This window comes from Trichosurus vulpecula, chromosome 3 (assembly GCF_011100635.1).
Source record: "Trichosurus vulpecula isolate mTriVul1 chromosome 3, mTriVul1.pri, whole genome shotgun sequence".
Classification (NCBI taxonomy): Eukaryota; Metazoa; Chordata; class Mammalia; order Diprotodontia; family Phalangeridae; genus Trichosurus; species Trichosurus vulpecula.
The window spans coordinates 434,874,980-434,895,947 of NC_050575.1; the positions used below are offsets into that span (position 1 = coordinate 434,874,980).

General features: G+C 47.6%; 1 protein-coding gene across 1 annotated transcript in view; it reads right to left on the minus strand.

Annotated features, from left to right (window-relative positions):
• The window catches only part of ATP6V1B1 (ATPase H+ transporting V1 subunit B1), a 39,474-nt gene that overhangs the window by 12,235 nt on the left and 6,271 nt on the right, over window positions 1–20,968 (minus strand). Inside the window, exons 2-5 of the mRNA XM_036750966.1 lie at window positions 7,480–7,535; window positions 3,597–3,695; window positions 2,082–2,175; window positions 1,223–1,300 (exon numbers count right to left, since the gene is read on the minus strand). Coding sequence (XP_036606861.1) covers window positions 1,223–1,300; window positions 2,082–2,175; window positions 3,597–3,695; window positions 7,480–7,535 — 327 coding nt within the window. The remainder of the gene's footprint in view (window positions 1–1,222; window positions 1,301–2,081; window positions 2,176–3,596; window positions 3,696–7,479; window positions 7,536–20,968) is intronic.

Here is a 20,968-nt window from a genome sequence, read left to right on the forward strand (position 1 = left end):
TCCCTTCCTTCTCAGCCTCGAGTCTCCTCATTTGTAAAATTAAGTAACAGATGTCTGCTCAGCTCCAACATTCTGTCTTTCGAGACCCCTTTCAGCCTTGACGTGTTCTCTGATCTCTCTTAGATCTGACATCCTGTGTGCTAAGGCCCCTCCTAAATCTGACATGTTATGTTCTATGGTCCCTCCTAGCTTGGACATTCTGTTCTAAGGTCCTTCCCAGACCTGACATTCCCAGGCCCTTTCTTGATCTGACAGTCTGTATTCTAAGGCCTCTTTCAGTCTTGATATTGTATATTCTAAGGCCTTTCTGGGTCTAAGAGTCAATATTTTTCTGTGTCATTGTAAGGACCAAGGACAGTCCTAGAGAATGCATGCCCTTCCCTTTTCTGTGGAGGTTGGAGGTGGGGAGACCTATGGTGGGACTGGAACAACAGACTCTATGAATGCCACACTTTTATCTGCATTGGTTTTTTTTTTGTTTTGCTTTTGTTTTTTTTGGTAGGGCAATTGGGGTTAAGTGACTTGCCCAAGGTCACACAGCTAGTACATGCGTCAAGTGTCTGAGGCTGGATTCAAACTCAGGTCCTCCTGACTCCAGGGTCGGTGCTCTACTCACTTCACCACCTACCTGCCCCTTTATCTGCATTGTTAATGGTTTCTCCATCACGCTTTTAAGTCTAGACTGGGGTGGGGAACCTGCAGCCTAAAGGCCATATGTGGCCCTCTAGGTCCTCAAGTGCAGCCCTGTGACTGAGTCTAAACATCACAGAACAAGTCCCTTTAATAAAAAGATTTATTCTGTAAAACTTGGACTCAGTCTAAAGTCTGCACGGAACGACCTAGAAGGCCACATGTGGCCTCGAGGCCACAGGGTCCCCACCCCTGGTCTAGACAATCAACAGAACAATAAGTCAAGCCCTGATTGGGAGCATTTGCTGAGTTCCAAGGTGTAAAAGCTCAGGCCTAGACTTGAATAATTGATGCCGGTAAGCTAGTGTGAGCTGGTTTCAGCATGTCCTGAATGACACCAGACGTGACTGACGTGTGGTTTTAGAGGGCTGAACAGATCTTTTCTCTCTTCCTTTCTATTTTTTGTGACAGGGAATGGATTGTTGGGTGGAGGGATATATTTGGACATGAAGAAGATCAGAAGGGCAGGTGGATATAGTACCTAGGGATGGGAAGGGATCCTGAAGTCCATTCACAGACACTGGTCACTCACCATTGATGTCCAGAAAGTCTTCAGCCATAACCTCTGGCCCTTGGTCAATGGGTTTGCCAGAACCATTGAAAACTCGACCTAAGAGGAAGGAAGAGGGAATAACAGAAATGTTTGGAGCTCAGAAAAAATTAGGATACAAGTTAACTGTTAATCACTTAATCATCCATTTCCCTGTCCTGGCGCCCTCCAGCTATCCAGAGATTGTTCCAACAGTTTTTTTTTTTCCCAATTCCTGTCCCATTTTCCACAGGGGCTTCAGAGAACAGTGTTCCCACCTTTGCCTTCTAACTGAGGAAACCAGCTCTAACAGAGGGGAATTCCTGGGCATGGAAGAGGAAGAAGTGGGGCTGTGGAAGGGTGGTCGAGAGTCCCCTGGGAGCAGACGAGGTGTTCGGGTGCCCTTCACAAGAGGCATCAAGAGCACATGACTCAAATTCAGGAGAATTGGATTCCAAGCCCAGCTCCACTAATTATTAGCTGGGTGACCTCAGGAAAGTCACTTTCTCTGTGAGCATGTTTCCTTATTTATTAAATGGGGAAATACTTATGCTCTTGGTCCCTTGAGCGCTGCCGTTCTATGTTCTAAGGTCCTTCCTCAGTTTGACATTCTAGGCTGGAAGGGACCTTAGAAGCCAACTAGTCCTTCCTTTTACAGATGGAGAAACTGAGGCACAGAAAAATCGGGTGAATTTCCCAAGGTGACACAGGCCATGTGTGGCAGTTGTGAGATTCAAACCTGTGTCCTCAGCCTCCAATTCTAGCTTTCTTTCCACCAGCCCATGGCATCTCTACAGCATCTCGAGGCCACTGACAATCTTGCCTACGTCTGGAGTTGTACTTTCCGAACCCCTTCCCTTACCTAGCATGTCTTCTGATACGGCAGTGCGGAGAATGTCACCAGTAAACTCACAGGTTGTCTTCTGGGCATCGATCCCCGAAGTCCCTTCAAATACCTGAGGGGACAAGAAAGTTACGATGAGGGTGGTGGTGACAGTGACAGCTAACAGTTACACAGGCAACTGTCCCCAAAGTCACTGGATTGTAAAAGCTTAAATAGCAAGCAGAGCTTTAATGGCTTGAAGTGGCCCAGAGGACCTGGGGCCACCCTGTGTAAGCGTCAGTTATCCTCATCACCGTTAGCAATCTACATATCACATTTCATGTATTTGTATACTGCTGTATGTAGATAATATCATCACAGCTTCAACCTTTCCTAATGGCTTCTCATACATTTACCTGTCTGATCTTCAGACAGACCTGTGAGATGCCTCTTCTAAGTACTGTGACTCCCGTTTTACAGACAAGGGACCTGAGGCTGGGAGCGATTCAGTCGCTTGGCGAGGTTGAACAATGAGGAAGTGTCTGGGCTGGGCCTTGAACCTGGCTGTATCAGAGGCAGGACTCAAAGCCAGGCATCTTCTGACTCTGGGGCCAGCATTCTTTCTGGCTGCGCCATGGGCTGATATGTCAAGGGTCTACGATTTTACGGAGGTGGGGGCTCTTTTCACTGAGGAAGATCCCAAACTATTCTTCATCTGTTACTTAATAGGAAGGTCCTAAGAGGTGCTGTGAGCTCAGAGAGTTTAAGGGATGTGTCACCTAATGGTTAAATGTGAGCACCATGATCCAATTCAGTCATCTAATCCCATAAATATTTATTAATTGGTTCCTCTGCCCAACACTGGGGGCTAGAGAGACAAAAATGAAGCTCCCTCCTCAAGAAGCTTTACAACCTGACTCCAACCTACCTTTCCAGCCTTATTATTATGCATGCCTCATGTTCATGAAATCTGTGGTCCAGCCAAATTGGTCTTATTAATCTTCTTCAGATATGACATTCCATTTCCTATCTCTGGACCTTTGCCCCAGCTGTGCCCCCAGCCTGGAATGCTCTCTGTCCTTACCTCTGCATCTTTGAATCCTTAGTTTGTTTCAGAGCTCAGCTCAAATGTCACCTTCTCTGATCCTCCAGCTACTAGTCCCTCCATAATTGCTTTTTATTAATGTTGTATGTATTTTGTATGTATGTTTAAGGGTTCATGTTGTCACTCTTTATAAAATGCTGTGTGGTGAGGCAAGTGAGGAATATATAGTTCCTGCCCTTGGCAAACTCAGTCTGTTTGGTGAGACATTATTCACACCAATGAAACCACATGAGAGCCAGCTCAGACCAGTCTAGACAAGGGCTGGATCTTGGGGGTAAACTCTAGGTGCTACTGTAGAATCAGGGAAGTCTTCCTGGAGGAAGTGGTATTTGAGCTGGGCCTTCAGGAGAGAAAGGAGGAGGGTGTTCCAAGGGAAGGGGCCAGAATAAGGAGCAGAGATGCAGGATCCTAACCCTCTGTCCCCACCAACACGGAGTCTGCCTTCTTACCTGAACGATGGCCTTAGTGCCAGCCACTTCCAGGACCTGTCCACTTCTCTGAGTGCCATTTGGGAGGGTGAAGGTAACGATCTCGGCATATTGGGCGAACTAGAGAGGATGCAGATGTGAGAGCAAGGAAGGCACTGACGAGCCACCTACTCCTTCCCGTGATATGGAGAAGAACGTGTAGGAAGAGGAGTCTGGAATTAGGGTTCTGGTACTGACTTAGTGTGTGACCTTGCTCAAGTCATTTACTTCTATGAGCCACGGTTTCCTCACTTGCCAAATGTCATCGAGTTAGAGCTCATAGGTGTTGAGGTTATGCGGGAGCCAGCTCACTAACTCTGCTACAAATCAGGGATTGATTTACTGTTTTGTTGACTGTGGAGACTTAAGAAAATGCAATGATGATGATCATGATGATAACGCAAATTCAGCTGAGAAGCATATTATTCACACATCCACTCCCCTAGAGAGCAAGCTGGTTGTTAAACATTTACCAGCACACTGATGAAGCCACCTTGGAAATCATCTGGTCTCCTTCATCAAACAATTTTTGGGGGAGGGGTGGGTGTGGGATGGATTGTGATTGGCTGCATCATTGGAGAGACCCTCCAAATCGATGAGATCACAGACTCATCTTGATTCCCCAGATGTTCCCGTTATCCTCTCCCATAGAATTTAGATCTCCTTCCCCTACAATCACACCTGCTCTTCATAATTTGGGGTCAGGACTCTTTCCTTTTAAAATGAAATTTTATTCTTTATCAGAGAAAATTCACCTTCTTTTCTTTCTGTGATCCCTTCCTGATTGAGAAAGACAGAAAAGATGAAACCCCAGTTACATACATGTGTGGTTCTAATTACTTCATTTTATAGAGGAAGAGAGACAACCGAAGAGATGCAACTTGTCAAGGTCACATAGCTGGGGTTAGAGCCGAGGTCGCCTGCCTCAACTATCTCCCCTGCTATGTGGAGCCCCTGTTTCCCCCAAGGGGCCCCATGTTGGAGAGAAGCAGAGCCAAGAAGGGTTTAGACCCCTGCTGAGGCTCTGAGGGGTGTCTAGGGAATTTAGGACCTGTCAGTGCCGTGAGGATGGTGAGGGTGTGTGTGTGTGTATGTTTGTATGTGTGTATATATGTCTGTGTGTATGTGTATGTGTGTAGGTGTGTATGTATGTGTGTGTGCCCCTTGGCCTTGGGGCTGGGCTGAAGCCAGGGGCTGTTGCTTATTCTAATCACCTCTTCTCCTGCTCCCAACGGTCTAGCTCTTGGCCACAAGAGGGTAGACAAGATCAAGGACTAGAGAGCAAGGCAGAAACCCTGAAGTCAAAGGACTTTTCTAGCACTTGGTTCTTCCTCTGCCTCTGCGCCTACCCCCACTCCTGTCCATATCTCTGTCCTTGTACCTGCCCCACTCTCTGCCCCGTCTCCTTTACTTGTTGCCACTCTCTCTCTGTCCCTGTCTCCCTCCCTGCTTCTGTGCCTGACACCTTCTCTTCCCCAAACAGGATTTCAGACTTGAAAGTTGGAAGGGAAACTGAGGGTCATCAAGCCCAACCCCTTCATTTTTACAAATGAGGGAACTGAGGCATAGACAGATGAAGTGACTTGCCCAGTGCCGCATAGCCAATACATTTCTGAGGTGGAATTTATACAGAGGTCTTCCTGACTTCAGGTCCCCCACCTATCTATAGTCCCTCTACGTCCCCATCTTCTTCTCTGTTTCATCTCCCTTCTCTCTTCTCTCTCTCTCTCTCTCTCTCTCTCTCTCTCTCTCTCTCTCTCTCTCTCTCTCTCTCTCTCTCTCTTTCTCTGTGTCTCTCCCTCTGTCTCTCCCTCCCTCCTTTTCTCTCTTTCTCCATTTCCCTTCCTTCTTTGCTCCTGTTTCTATCCTGTTCCTCTGTCTATTCCTGGCTTCCCTGTCCCTATGTCCCTCTCAGTTCCTGTCCCTATTTCTCTCCCTGCCCCCATTTCCCTCCCTGCTCCTGTCTTTGTCCATCCTTGTCCTCTTCTGTGTCCTTATCCCCCTCTCAGCCCCCATCGTTGTCTCTATCCTTGTTCCTATCTCCCTCCCTGTTCCTGTCTGTCTGTCCTGTCTCTCTGTTCCTTTCTCTGTCTATTCCTGTCTTCTTCCCTTTCCCATCTGTCTCAGCTCCTGTCCATCTTTCTGTCCCTGCTCCCATCTTCCTCCCTGCTCCTGTCTCTGTCACTGTCTCTCACTCTGCCCCTGCTCGTGTCCCTTTCACTGTAAAAACTGGAGCTTCTCCCACCACCCTTCACTGATAAATGGAATGAAATCGAGGCCCAGGGCGGCTGGGAGGATAGCGCCATTTTGGGCATGCTTCCCCACTCTCTAGGGACTGAGCTCTTTTCACCGTGCAGGGGTTGTCAGGAGATGGCGCTGTGGGGCCAGACATGAAGAGCCTGGCGTATGGAAATGAAAGGGCAATGGATTCTGGAGCCCAGTGTCTACCTGCCCCCACACCCAACCCCAACTGATCTAGCATTAGCTATTTCTGATCAAGCTGGACCTGGAAGGTGTCTTCGATTCTTGAAACTGAGGGCCAGAGAAGAGAGACTTTCCCAAGGCCACACAGCAAGTCAGTAGCAAAGGCAGACAGGACTGGAACCTAGGTCCCTTGCCTCTCAGTTTAGGAGTCTTTCTGCTGTGCCAGAAAGAATTCCTTCTACATTATATCATGTGCAACATTCCACTGTCTGTCTCTGTGTCTTTGCACCGATTGCTCCAATGCCTTCTTCACCTCCGTCCCATAGAACCCCGCCTACTTCTTTCAATACTCAGTTCAAATGTTACCTACTCAGAACCTTATTGGATTCGCGGCGCGGGGCGCCCCCCCCCCCCCCCGGGCCTTCCCTCAATTACCCTGTGTTTATTCTGTATGTAAATACATAGGAGAATGTCTCCTCTGACTGAATGGAAGCTGCCTCAGGGTAGAGACTACTTTTTCTGTATTTGTATGTCTAGTGCCTGGTACAGAGCCTAGTACACAGGCTTCAGTAAATGCTTGCTGACTGATTAATTGGTACATTCCAAGGAGGTGACCTCATGAGCACAGTGCTTGCCTTCAAGAAGCTTATATTCCGATGTATTGGGGGGAAGCAGTGTAACAGTAGGAACACAGAAAAGTCAATATAAAGCATATACAAGCAATTTGGGGGCGGGGTGGGGTAGAAGGCTGGTAATAGAGCTGGGTTATCCTTGGTTAGGTAGGGCTATTTCCTGGGAACTTGGTGGTGAGACTTATTTTCTTCCCAAGTCAAGGGTTCCTGAAATCTAGTTGCATTGTTCCATTGAATTACATATTTGTACAGACTGTTATAACCATCCTAACAATCCTTGGAATATATGACGCTGGGCTGTGCCCACCCACTATTTCACTTAATCCCTCACGGGGCCCTAGGAGATTGTCAGTATTGACTCAACTTTTATAGGGGAGAAAATGGAGTTCCATAGAGGTTAAGTGACCTACGCAGGGTTACTCATGGAGTCAGTGTCAGAGCAGGGAGTAGAAATCCTGACCCTTCCCCTACCCCTCAGCCCGGGGCTCTTTCTACTACATTATAAAAGACTTATTCACCATGATAGATTTATTCCTCATGACTTGTTACCTTGGCATCAAATGGAGGACAAAGGGAAGTATTTTGCGTGTTTGTCAGGGGCTGGGGATGAAAGATGTCTTGCCTTAGAATGTGGCTGTATGGGTTTGGGGGATAGAAAGGCAGAGTTTAGTAGGAGCAGTAGCAGGTGTTGGGGGTAGGATAAAGAATGGGGGGACTAAGTTTGGGGAGGTCAGGAACGAGTGAGAGGGATGCAAATTCAGGTCGGGGGTTCAAATTCTCCTTCCATGGTCACTCCCTCATCTTCCTACCTTTACGTTATCCAGAACAACCAAGGGCCCGTTGACGCTGCACACAGTCCTGTAGGCTGAGGAAGAAGATAGAAGATAGATGAATTGGCCTCAAAAACAATATAGATGAATGAAACAATAAGCATTTATAAAGTGCCTACTGTGTACCAGGCAGTGTCCTAGCAGCTGGGGGTAGGAAGAAGAAAATGACATAAGGCTCTGGTCTCAAGGAGCTTTTATTTTATCAAGGGAATGATCAATGTAAGTGATGTTCCTGACTCCAGACCCAGGGCTCTATCCACTGCATCGATAATGTGGCCCTCAGAAAGGTCAAGGAGATGATGAGGGCTGAAAAGGGGCCATGAGATTTGGTGATGGCTGATCTCCGAGAGAGCAGCTTCTGGAGCATCAGAGAGGCAGAAGGTTGGATTGCACTGAGTTGAGGTCAAAGTGGGTGGTGAGGGAGAGGAAGCCTCAGGTAGAGACAAATTTTTCAAGATTAGCCGAAAAGAGTAGTTAAGTCAGGGCATGATAGTTCAGGGTAGAATGGTTAATGGAAGGCTTTTTAAGGAATAGAGAGGCTTAAGCATATTTCTATTCAGGTGGGAGGAAGCCAGTGGAGATTAGAGGCTGAAGATGCACAGGAGAGAGGGGATGATGGACAGAGCAAGGTTCTAGGGGAGGCTGGAGGGAATGAAAGCCCAAGTGCAGGGGAAGCTCAGGTTCAAATATGAATTTTATGTACACTGGCCAAGGACTCCTACCCACTGACCCCTCATCTCCTCCCTCTGAAATCTCAGACTCTCACCTCCTTTCCCTTCCCCTCCCCCACCCCCCAGGTTTCTCTGCCTCTTCTTTCATAGAATCTTGGGTCTAGAGCTGGAAGCGAACTTTGTGATTATCTGGTCTACCACCCACGATGAAGAAACCAAAGACCAGAGAACTGAAGTGATATGCCAGGATCACGAGGGTATTAATAGATCCAGGATTTGGACTTAAGTGTTTCTGATGCCAGATCTAGATACTTCTTCCATCACACCCTGCTGTTGTTCTCTCCTTTCTTCTCTACCTTTTGCATATCTCTTCGTCTGCCCTCTCCTCCTTTCTCCTCTCCCCTTCCCTCTCTCCCCTCCTCTCTTCTTATCTTTTCTCCTTCCTTCTTCCTCTCCTCTCTTCCTCTCTCCTCTCCTCTCCTCCCTTTCCCTCCCTCCTCTCCTCTCTTCTCCTCCTCTCTTTCCCTTCCTTCTCCTCTCCTCTCCTCCACTGTTCTCTTTTTCTCTTTCCCTTTCCCTCTCCTCTCCTCCCCTTCCCTCTCTCTCTCCTCTCTTTTCCTCTTCTCTCCTTCCTTCTTTCTCTTCTCCTCTCCTCCACTCTCTCTTTCTCTTTTCCTTTCCTCTTCTTCCCTCCCTTCTCTCCTCTTCCCCTCTCTTCCCTTCTCCTCTCTTCTTTCCTTTCCCTTCTTCTCTTTCCTCTCCTCTTCCTTCTTTCTCTCAGTCATCTCCCCTTCCCTTCCTTCTCCTCCCCACTCCTCTCTCTCACTTTCCCTTTCTTTTCCCTCACTTCCCTCCTTCCTCCACTTTCCTCCAGCCCCCTCCCTCCCTCAGTTCTTCCTTCCCTGCCCATCCTACTCCTGACAGATCGGGTGCATCCAGACCATTAGCTGTGACAGGGGCAGCCACCATTGCTGTAAGGGTCATGCCCCTGACCAGGGCCCCTCCTCACCCTGAACACCTGCGGGAGGCTGGGGGAAGGGGGACAAGGCCTCCCATAGCTCTCATTGGCTGGGCCCTTCACAGCTCACCACTTCCAGAATTAGAGAGGGCTTTTTAATCCCCAGGGGGTTTGCTTCCTCTCTTGCCCTCCCTTGCCCCCTCCAGCCTCAGCAGCTATAGCCAGCTCCTCCTCCCTCTCCGCACTGTGGGAATGACTCAGGCTCCCAGCCCTGCCCTGCTCAGCCTCTGACACTGGACTCGGGCATTTCATTCCTAATTGTTTGACTACTGCCTCTGTATACCAGCACCTACCCCATAGCCTGGCACGTTGTAGTCCCCCAACAAATTCTTGCTGAATCAAACTGAATAATAATGACGTTAAAATGGCAGATGGCAAGTCAGCACGGCACAATGGACAGAGAATTTTCCTCCAGGCTGGGGAAACCTTGGTTCAAGTCTTGCCTTTGACGTATACTGACTGTGTGACCAAGGGCAAAGCACTTAACCCCTCTGTGTTGCCAGAGAACTTTCTGATGTTCTGTGTTGTCGGCAAATCGCAGATCAGTGTCAGTGGGCGGGAGTTTCCCACACTGAGAGTTCTTTATGTCAATCACAGCACAGGTTGGGCCCTAATAATAATAGAGGACACTTACAACCTCAAAACGCTTTGCGGAAATTATTTCTTTGGAGTCTCACAAAACCCTGGGATGCAGAGAGAGAAGTATTCTTTTATCCACTTTATAGGTGAGGAGAGCTGATAGACTAACAAATAGAAATGGGCAGAGAAATGGATAGATAGATAGTAGGTGGACAGATGATATAGATGATGGGAGTTTCCTCATCTGTAAAGGGAGCTGGAGAAGAAAATGGCAAACCACCCCGGTATTTTGGGCAAGAAAACCCCAAATGGTATTGGGAAGAGTTGGGCCAACTAAAACAAGGGAACAACCACAACAGTTGATGGATAGGTAGATGGACTATGGATTGATAAATAGAGATAGGTAAATAGATAGCTGATATGGGTGATAGGTAGACAGATGACAGACTGATAGAGATAGGTGAATACATAGATGGATGGAGAGGTAGTAGGGAGATAGATAAGCAGATGGCATTATATATTAAACCCCTACTATTGCCTAAGTGCTGGGGCTAGTGAAATAATCTCTGCCTTCAAGAAGAATACATTCTAATGGGGAAGATGCTTCCTAAAAGGGAAAGAGGAGCTGGAAAGGAGTGTGGGGGAACGTGCTTCTAGGTCCCAAGGTGTGGAGGGGGGTGATGTGGAGGCACGGTTCCTGGAAAGAGAAGGTAAAAGCTCACTTAAACAGAGCCCAGCTCCTAGGGGCAGTCCAAGATTCCAGTATGGGCTGGGGGAGAGAAGTGAGGAAAAAGGCTTGGAAAGGTGAAGTGATTGCTCCATGGTCACAAAGTTAGGCATTAGACAGAAAGCCCACTTCTTGGCCAAGAAGACTTGGGTTCAAGTTTGTCTCTAATCCATACAGGCTGTGTGACCCTAGGCAAGTCACTTTATCTTTCAGTGCCCCCAACAGCTCTTTAAGACTAGAAATTTCAGAGAAGATGCAGACTTCCTTGGGAGAGGGAACTTCCTCTTCCCAGAATTCCCTATGCCAATGAAATCATAGCCGTAGCCCCAATCCCTCATCATGGAACAAGTCTGGTACTCAGTAGGCAGTTGAACCTAGAATTGAACCTAGGTCTCTTGACCCCAAGGCTAGGTCTACACTCATTTGCATTCCCCTCAGCTCAGAGAGGTGGCTGGGCCAAGAGAAAGTCTGGACCTCAAGCCCTCCTGTCCTGGGGGAGGCAAAGTGTGCATTTAGGGTTCTCTAACTAGATTCACTGACAGAGTACTTGCTGCTGGAGGCCTGAGTACTAAGAAAGAAACAGGAAAAAGGAGGGAGGGGCATTGAACAGCTATCACAGAGAAGAGAAATGAACCTTGTTCTGCTCAGCCCCAGAAGGGAGAGCTAAGAGCCAGGAGTGGGAGCTGCAAAGAGACATATTTAGACTCGATGTCAGAGGGGAAACCACCCACGACTGGAGCTGTCCAAAGGTGCAGTGGCATGTCTCAAACGGTAATGAGCTCCCTGTCAATGGAAGTGTTCGAGCAAGAACTTGCTGACTACTTACTTGTCAGACATGGTATACAAAGGATTCTTTTTTAGGTGTGGGTCATACTGGGGGGTTTCCGAGGCCCCTTATACCACCAAGATTTTATAATTATGTGTGATTCCTGAGTCAGGAGGCCTAGATTCTAAATTCTGGATCCAAGATGGATATATGATCTTGGCCAAATCCAATGCCTTCTCAGGGCTCCAGTTTCCTCACCCATAAAATGAGGGGTTGGACTGCCCTGGTGTTTCTCCTACCTGTCTGAGGGGTTCTGCTTTGCTACATATGATGGCTCCATTTAGTGAGACAGTAAGTGGATGCAGAGAAAACCTTCATTAGCATCAGTCACATGACTGAGACTGTGCCTCCTCACTGATCTCTAAGAACCAACTCAGTACCACCCTTGAATCCACATGACCCCACCTCCCATACCAGGTTTCCCCCGGTCCAGTTCCCTCCTCCACAAATAACACCCTTATTGTAGAAAGAGCTCTAGATTTGGAGTCAAGAGTCCTGGGTCCAAATCCTGTCTCTTCTGAACACTAACCTTGTGTGACCTTGGGTAGGTCTCTTCCTTTCACTGGGCCGCAGTTTCCCCCTGGCTAAAATGAAGGGATTGAATGAGATGATCTCTGAGGGCCTTTCTACATCTAAAACTGATGACTTAAAAAGATTTCTTCCACAAGAACAGTACTTGGCCAAGGTAGCTTAAGGACTTCACCCCACATTGACTGGAAAGAAAAAAAATAGGGATGCAGCTAGATGGCATGGTGGTTAGAGTGCTGTATTTGGAGTCAGGAAGTTCTGAGTATGAATCCTGCCTATATGACTTTGGACAAGTCACTTAACCTCTGCCTCAGTTTCTTCATCTGTAAATGGGGATAATTATAGCACCTATTTCACAGAGTTGTTGCAAGGCTCAAATGAGAAAATATATGTAAAGAACTTTGTAAATCTTAAAGTGTTATGTAAACACTAGCTATTTTAAAAATATGTCACAATGAGAAGGGATATGGGGGCTATGATTGCACAAATGGGAGCAGAATCTGGGCCTAGATAATTTGAAAGCAATGGATAGTAAAAAAAAATTCCCTTCTTTACCCATCATGTGATTTGTGTATGTAAATGTGAAACCCTTTAACATGAGGCCTAGAGATGACATAATCATGGAGGTTTGTCCACTAGCAAAACTAGATTACAGATTGGATTCTATGCCAAGACCAAGGAGCACCAATGTTTGGATTATCAGCTTTTCCTGGATCTAGCTTTGCCTCACAACTGGTAACTATGGTCACTCTTTAGGCCTCCAGAAGCTCAACTTGGGACTTGGAGCTAGGATCAAATGAACCAGAGGTTGGGGACTAACACTATGTATGAGCCTCCAAATAATATTGTGTCCCTAACTGAAGCCCTAAGCCTGGACACGGGCTGACCCTTAACCACAACCACAGACTGAACATCAACCCTGACCTCTATCTGTGGTCACAAACTGCCTGCTGCCCCTACTTATAGAATGGCCACTAATTCTGTTTATAGATCTACCATTAATCCTGGCCTTAAACGCATCCCTCTTCTGACTATAGATTGACCCTTGACCTCAGCCACACTGTCCCCAAACTAACACAACAGACTGACCCTTAACCTTGGCTTTAGGGCCTAAGCCAGGCTCTACACTGACCCCAGACCCTGGTCACCACAAGAACCCTATCCCTGACCATATGGAGAGCGTAATAACTCAGTGCCACCAATCTGTATTCTTAGGAAACATCCATGAGGAAATGCAAAAAGGCCCTTATTCATCATGCCCCATTCTCAATAGAAAATGTATGTTCTCAAAGACGACAAAAGACAAGAATAGCCAACGTTGGAAGGATTGTGGAAAAACAAGCACAGTAATGCATTTGTCATGGATCTGTCAGAGTGAGTGCATTCATTTTGGAAAGCAGTTTGGAATTATAAGAACAAAGTGGCTAAAGTGCTCATACCCTCTGGCCCAGAGATTCCACTGGGTCATGCCCCAAGGAGGTCATAGATAAAAAGAAAAGCCCTTTATAAATTGTGGTAGCTAAGAACTAGAAACAAAGCAAATGCCCATCATTTGGGAAATGGCTGAACAAATTGAGGTACATGAGTGAAATGGACTATTAGTGTGTTGTCAGAAATGATGAATGTGATCAGTACAGAGAAGCATGGGAAGGTTGACATGAACTGATGCAGAGGGAAGGCAGCAGCGCCAAGAAAACAAGAGAGACACCATGACTGCAACAATGTAAATGGAAAGAATGATCACAAAACAATCGATAGTGAATGTTACAAAGTTACAAAGAAGACACAAGAGAAGATACATCTCTCTACTGTTTCACAGAAGTGAGGTGGGGGGGCGGGGTCCACAGGAATGAAAAAATCACATACGGAAAAAATGTTTTTAGTATTAATTAGTTCTGCTGGTTTTTACTGTTCTTCCTCTTTAATTTTCTTTCTTTTAAATAAGGGATAGCTCTCTGGGAAAGAGACAGAGAGATGGGGGAGGGAATTTTAGAATGTATAAACAAATAGTGACACAAATTTAATAAATATTTTTTGGCCAATATTATCAACCATGTGGAATTAGGGAAAGGAAGAGGAGGGGGATGGAGAAAGGGATAGAGAAACACTCAGAAACACAGAGAGTAAAAAAGTAACAGATATAGAGAGAAAAAGACAAACTGGGAGAAGGGAGAGAAACAAATAGGAGCAAGAGAACTATAGAGAGTCAGAGACAGAAAGACAATCAGGAAGAGAGGAGAGAGGGAGAGAGAGAGAGACAGAGGCAGAGAGACAGACACAGAGACAGAGACAGTGTCTGACAGACAGACACAGAGAGACAGAGGGAGAGACAGAGAGAGAAAGAGACAGACAGACAGACACACACACAGTATGAGAGAGAGAGAGAGAGAGAGAGAGAGAGAGAGAGAGAGAGAGAGATGTCAGCATCTACTGAGCAGGGAAAGAGGTTCATTCAGAGCTGGCCAGAGAAAGGCAAGGGCCAGCCCATCGGAAAACTCCAACCCCATCATCATTAAACTGCTGGGCGAAAAGAAAGCCTTGAACTCCGAGGTGGAAAGACGCAGGGTGGGTGGGCCGGGACAGGGTAGGGAGCGGAGGGAGAGAAATTGACAATTCTTGTCCCAGAAGAAAAGTCTTTCAACTTCACCCCCGCCTGGCCTGCCATCCCCCCCCCCCATTTCACAGCTCCTGTCACATGAAATCCCCATTAAGCCTGACAATCAGCCGCTATTACCTCCCATGGGAGGGGGGGAGAAGGAGAAAAGAAGGGATTGGGCAGAGGACAAAGACAAAAACCAGCCATCAGTGGCCCCCACCCCCAGCCGGGGGGAGGGTTTTTTTCCGGTGGGGGATCGTGGCCAAGGAAGCTTAGGGGCTCACTGCAAAGAGTCTATTCATTGCAAAAAATTCCTTAGTTTTGTGTTTGAGACTCAGGGTCCCAGAATTATAGTCTACCTCCCCACTCCTGCCTCCATCATGGATCTTAGGACCTCAAGGGCCATCTGGTCCAACCAACTCATTTTACAGTGGGGGAAAATAAGCTTGAGGAGATAGTAAATGGCAGAAACAGGATTTGAACTCAGATCTTCTGGGAAAGAGCCAGTACTCTCTCCTTTGTATCATCTTCTTCAGGCCCCCTTTTGACTGAGAAATCACTCAGAGGTCCTGTCACCCATAAATCAACAAACATTTTGTCGGGTGGTGCAGTGAGTGGAGCATGAGGCCTGGAGTCAGAAGGAAGTGAGTTAAATCTGGCCTCAGAACCTTACTAGCTGTGTGACCCTGGGCAAGTCACTGGACCCTGTTTGCCTCAGTTTCCTCATCTGTAAAATGAGCTGGAGAAGGAAATGGCAAAGCTTTCCAGTGTCTTTGCCAAGAAAACCCCAAAAGGGGCCATGAAGAGTCAGACATGACTGGAAATGACTAAATGTGGTAAGCCTTGGGGATACGAATTTAAGCTAAAAGAGAGACAGTCCCTACCCTCAAGGGGCTTACAATCTAATGGAGGAAGACAGCACATAAAAGAGGGCTAAAAAAGGGAATGAGCCTGCAAAGGGGTGTCTGAGTTAGGAGAATCAGAGTCAGATGGATGAACAGCGGCAGTCCCTGGGCCCTTTCTCAGAATGGAGGCCATAGGAGGAACTGGCCAATGGGAGAAAGGGCCAGCTTGGTGGAGACATGGTCCAGGGTTCCATTTTCTAGGCAGCTGGGTGGCTGGACCTGAAGTCAGGATGAACTGAGTTCAAATCAGGCCTCAGATACTAGCTGGGTGACCTTGGGCAAGTCACTTCACCCTGTTTGCCTCAGTCTCCTTGACTGTCAAATAGGGATAGTAATAGTGCCCTTCTGCCAGAGTTGTGAGGATCAAATGAAATAGTATTTGTAAAGTGCTTAGTGCAGTGCTTGGTACTTGATCCATGCTTGTTTCCTTCCTTTAGAACAGAACGAAACTCCTGAGCCTGGCATTCAAGGCTTCTGGGTCACCTCTCCTCCTCCCTTCTCCTGGATACCTCACTCCAATAGAACTTCCTCGATGAATTGTCTCTCTTGCTTCTGAACCTTCACAATCTTCAAGGCCCAAGGCCCAAAATTCTTCTGGGAAGCTTTTGCTGACTCCTCACACTCAGGATCTCGACCTTCTTGACACCTAGATCACATCTAGGATTTGAATGATAGTGCAACCCTGAGCATCCTGGAGATTGGAACTGGAAGGGGTCTTAGATGTCATTTAGTCTAACCTACTCAGGTCACAGTGAGGCCCAGAAAGAGCATGATGTGGCCTCGATAGGATTTGAACCCAGGTCTCCTGACTTCTGCCTCCCACAAAGCTTATTGGGGATCACGGTGCTTTAGGCAGCTGAGATAGGAACTGTGGCTTCCCCACCAGACTGGGAGCTTCCTGGGGTTGTGGGTACTGTGTCCTCCAGACTCAGCAGACTGAATGTGGGAGGACCCTCTGAATGAACTGTCTGCCTTGGCCAGTCAGCAAGCCTTGGAGAGACAAGGATGGCTTCTTCAGTTTTTCCATAGCCTGGAGGGGGTGAGGGGTGAGGCAGAGGATATGGGCAGCTGAGCCTCAGGGCAGTGCACCTCGGCCACAGAGCCTGTGGGGACCACAGGAGGCAGGATTCAGAGGCTTGGTTCCCCCTTGGCCATCAGAATCGTTTGTTGTTCCCTTGGAGAATTTTAAGAGCATGGGCTCTGCTCACCCACGTTTGTGGGTAAGGTTAGTTGGGAGGCAGGGTCCTAGCTCAGATGACCTCGGTGGGGTCTGTAGCAGGACTTCTCAGATCTTTTTAGACGCTCCCTCAAGGAGCCCCGGAGTGCCTCCAGCCCCCACTCCCCTCTTCTCTTGTGCAACCTGCTCATTGTACTATCTGACAGTTTTTACAGGGCTGTCAGTCCCAGGCAAGCCCCCCCTCCTAACCCCCAACCCCTACCCCCCTCCAGCCCCCTGCTGGCTCCCCTGTCAAAGGCCCAGCAGGGGATCCCCCACCAGCCCACTAATTAGGGCCTGGGGACCAGCAGACCAGGCACACCTGCAGCATCATGTGAAGGGACGGCAGAGAAAGGCTGGGGTCGCCCATGCGTGAGGCTGTGGGGTGGAGGGGGGCACAGGACACATCGCTGTTACCTCTTGGCCAGATTCTGGATGCTGGACTGCAGTGGGAAGAAGGGCTAGGGAGGGTGACAATAGGAAAGTGGGAGGAGGAGGGACAGGGGTGACAGCACAGAGATTGGAGGGGCAGGAAACGATTGGGAATGATACACTTACAAAATATCAGAGCTCCAAGGGACCTCATAGGCCCCTGGGAGGGAGGATGGAAGAAAGGAAAAAGAGCCTCAGCCTGGCATTCAAGGTCATCCTCTCCAGTGGTCCAGACCCACCTTCCCAGCCCCATCTACAGCTAATGAATGAACACATGTGGAGCCTACAGGCTAACTTCGGCTCCGATGTTTCCCGAGCCTGGAATATTGGCACCACCAGCCCATCCCCTCATTCTCCTGTGTGTCAATCCTAGCCATCCTTCAGGTGTTGCAATGGACCATTAACTACTGAAGAACCAGGATTCCCAAGTTCTGTTACCAGCTCTGTCCCAGTCTTTCCAGGGGACCAGAAAATCCGGCCTCTAATTTTCCTCTTCCACCCCTTCTGTTATCCCTTCCCTCTGGCACAGAAACCTAGGATCATGGGTCTAGAGCTGGAAAGGCCCTCAGAGGCATCCAGTCCAACCCCTTCCTTCTACAGAGGAAGAAGCTGGGGGGGCTTAAGAGATTTGCCCCAAAGCATACAGGAAATACCAGAGCAGAGATTTGAATTCAGGTCCTCTGACTCTAGCTTTAACCCCTTTCCTGTACCATGAAGCTTTAGATTTGGAAAGAACTTGAGACATTATCAAGTCCACTTTACCCCTTCCCCCCATAATGAAGCTTCTCTGTTTGAACTACTTGGGCTCTCCCAGGGATTGGGTGTTGATTCCCCCCAAAAGTGTCCTAGGCCACCTGGCTCCCTCCTACATTTTCAGGCTTATTTCCTGTTACCCTTTCTATGTACCCACCTTCCAGCCAAACTGGTCTGCATGGTGTATACAACATTCCATCTCCTGCCTCCAAGGCTTTGCCCAGGCTGGGCCCCATGCCTAAAATGCTCTTCCTCCTCATTTCCAGCTCCTTTCAAAGCTCAGTTCAAGCATTGCCTGTTACGTGAGGCCTTTTCTGATTCGCCCAAGTATTATACTCTGTACCCCACCCCCAAGTAACTTCCTGTGATTTGTATTGACTTCTCTATGTACATTGTTATTTTCCCCCAGTAGAATGTAAACTCACTGAGGGCAGGGATCTTTTCATCTGTCTTTGTATCTCCTGCACCCAACACCCTAACACATGGCAAGTGTGATGTAAACACCCATTGAATTCAATCAGGTAGAATTGGATGGCTTTGATGATTGCCAGGAAGTTCTGTTGAACTGAAATCTGACTCCCTCTAACTTCAACCCGCTTATAACTTCTCAATTCTTGTGATGCAGAAAGGGAGGTCTTTGAGTGAAGACAGGGCTTCTGTACTTTGGGCATTATGTACTATCTGTCCCCTCAATGTCTACCCCAGCCACCGTCCTCTTCTCCCCTCAGCCAGAACCTTGGATTCTGCCCCTGCAACAGCAGGTTCTAATGGGGGGCGGGGCTTTTTCCTTATCTTGCCCAGAACCAGACCTCTTTGCAGCAGGCACAATCCTCTTCTTTCCAGCACCCCTTTAAGTGCTGACTCCCCCATGAAAATGTAAACTCATTGAGGGCAGGGACGATCTTATTTGCTTGTATATTTTATCCCTGGTGCTTAGCGCAATGCCTGGCACATAGTAAGTGCTTAATCCTCCATTGACCTACCTTTATTATCTATCTATCCATCCATCCATCTATCTATCTATCATCTAACTACATCCATCTATCTAAGGTATCTGTTTATCTACCTACCTACCTATTGTTCTGTTGATGGGCTGCACCCCCCTCCTTTTCTCCAGGGAGTGGCAAGGGGATTGCTTAACCAGATGACATTTAAGAAGGAAGGTGAGGTTGATTACTCTATACCAGGCTATTGTTCAAGAAGCTTCCTGATTGGCTAACAATGAACCTTGCATTTGTCACCTGTTGGAAATGAACTTCACTCACAGCAGTGGCTAGACCAGTCCCAAATCAGAGAGGTACACTCCTGAGGGAGAGACAGAAGGCAGCATGTGCTATTCAGGTCCAACCGTGCTTCCACCTTGACTATTACCTCTTTCTAGACCCTAGTAGAGACAGCTAGGACCCAAATTCCAAAAGCTCCAGAGATTGCTATGCTCTGTTGACTATGGTCCCATTTCCAGCTTGGCCCCCTCAGCCATCATGGAGGAGAACAACTCTTCGGGAGAAGGAACCCAATGTCCCTCCACGAGCACCACCATTAACCAGAGACCAGCTGCCACCAACAGGTAGATAAGCCCAGGAGTCCTAGAAATAGCAATGCCTTCAAGAACACTAACCCTTCCACCAAGAACACTAGCCCTCCCATCGACCTGGTCTTTAGAGCCATTGATGGGAGGAGCAACCATTGTGGAGTTTCAGCCTGGTAGCTTCTTTTTTTATTTTTATGCCAGAACTTGTACTTTTATTATTATTAAAATTTTTTATTTTTATTTTACAACATTTGGTAGCTTCTTTTATGGGTGCTGCCAACTGTGGCTACTGAACACCCAGAAAAGAAAATTCTTACCACTGAAGTCCTTCACATTATCAAATGGTTCAACATCAGAAATAGATATGATTTTGTCAATGGAAATTCCCTTAAAGAAGCGTATAACCATCTGCACTGTTGCTGTACCCTAAGGATCATGGGAACTATCCATCACTTAAAGCTGGACTCTCCTGTAGGTTGTCTCTCCCTATTAGAATGGAAGCTCCATGAGGGCAGAGACTCTTGCTTTTTCTATTTTGATCTCCAGTTACTTAGCACAGTGTTTCATACATAGTAACTACTTTTTCATTCATACATTTATTCATGGCTTTAGATGGAAGCTAGAAGGGACCAAGAGATCAGTTAGTCCAATTCACTTATTTTTCAGATGAGAAAACTGAGGCCCAAGAAGAGAAGGTCTCTGATAATTAATGGCCTTAGAAGGAATCCTGGTGGATGAGAGAAGTATAGTAGAAGAGCTTAGGAACTTTGGGAGATGTCCAGTATGTGCTAGGGGAAGAGTCAGATGGAAAGACGAAATTTTATTTAATGGGGAAGATAAACTCCTTGGACCCAGGAATGAATGCTCCTGGAGGGGAGTTTATCTGAGTGTCCTTAACACCTAGCATAGTGTCTGGCACACAGTAGGTGTTTAATAAATGCTTGGTGATTGGCAGGTGGTTCTCTCATCTAGGACTAAGCAGAACAAGTTTAGCCCTACTTTCAAATGAAAGCCCATTAAATATTTAAAATCTTATCACTGCCCTCCCCCGAATCCTGCCACTGCCTGTTTTTAGGCAAAACATCTCTGGTTCCTTCAGCAGATACCCTGTGACATAGTCTCTTGACCTCTTGGGTTCCTGATTGCTGTTCTTTGAATGTGCACTGTTGTCTGGAGATTGGAGTACATCCCATCTCTGGCCTCTCTAAGAGCCGATATGCCCTCCAATACTAAAGAGACCTCAGGGTTTTAGCCCGGCTTTCCATGGGCGACCCTGTGCCCCCACTGCTTCCTTCCAGCTCTAGTCCCTGCCCTTTGTAAAAGGTGTTTCTCCTAATGAGCCTCTCTGCCTAATTGGCTTCTCCTCCCACTTCCCTCCTGTGAAGGCCCTGCCCTGCCCTTCACACTAGGCAGAGCCAGGGGTCAGAGGTGAAGAGCAAGGGGCCAGAGACAGGGAAGGAAAGGGATTAGGGTAAAACAGCAGGGGTAAAAGAAGGCAAGATGGGAGCAGGCAATCTAGAGGCTGTTCCTATGGAAGGAACTGAGCCCTGGGTCCTCAGAAGCTGGGGACTGCGCCATCAGGAGCCCTCTACCTCCTATTCCTTACTACCCCACAGTACTCTCACCCTTGTATCCTAAATGCCTTCCAAAGCCACATCACACAGCATGCAGGAAAGGGATTAGCCT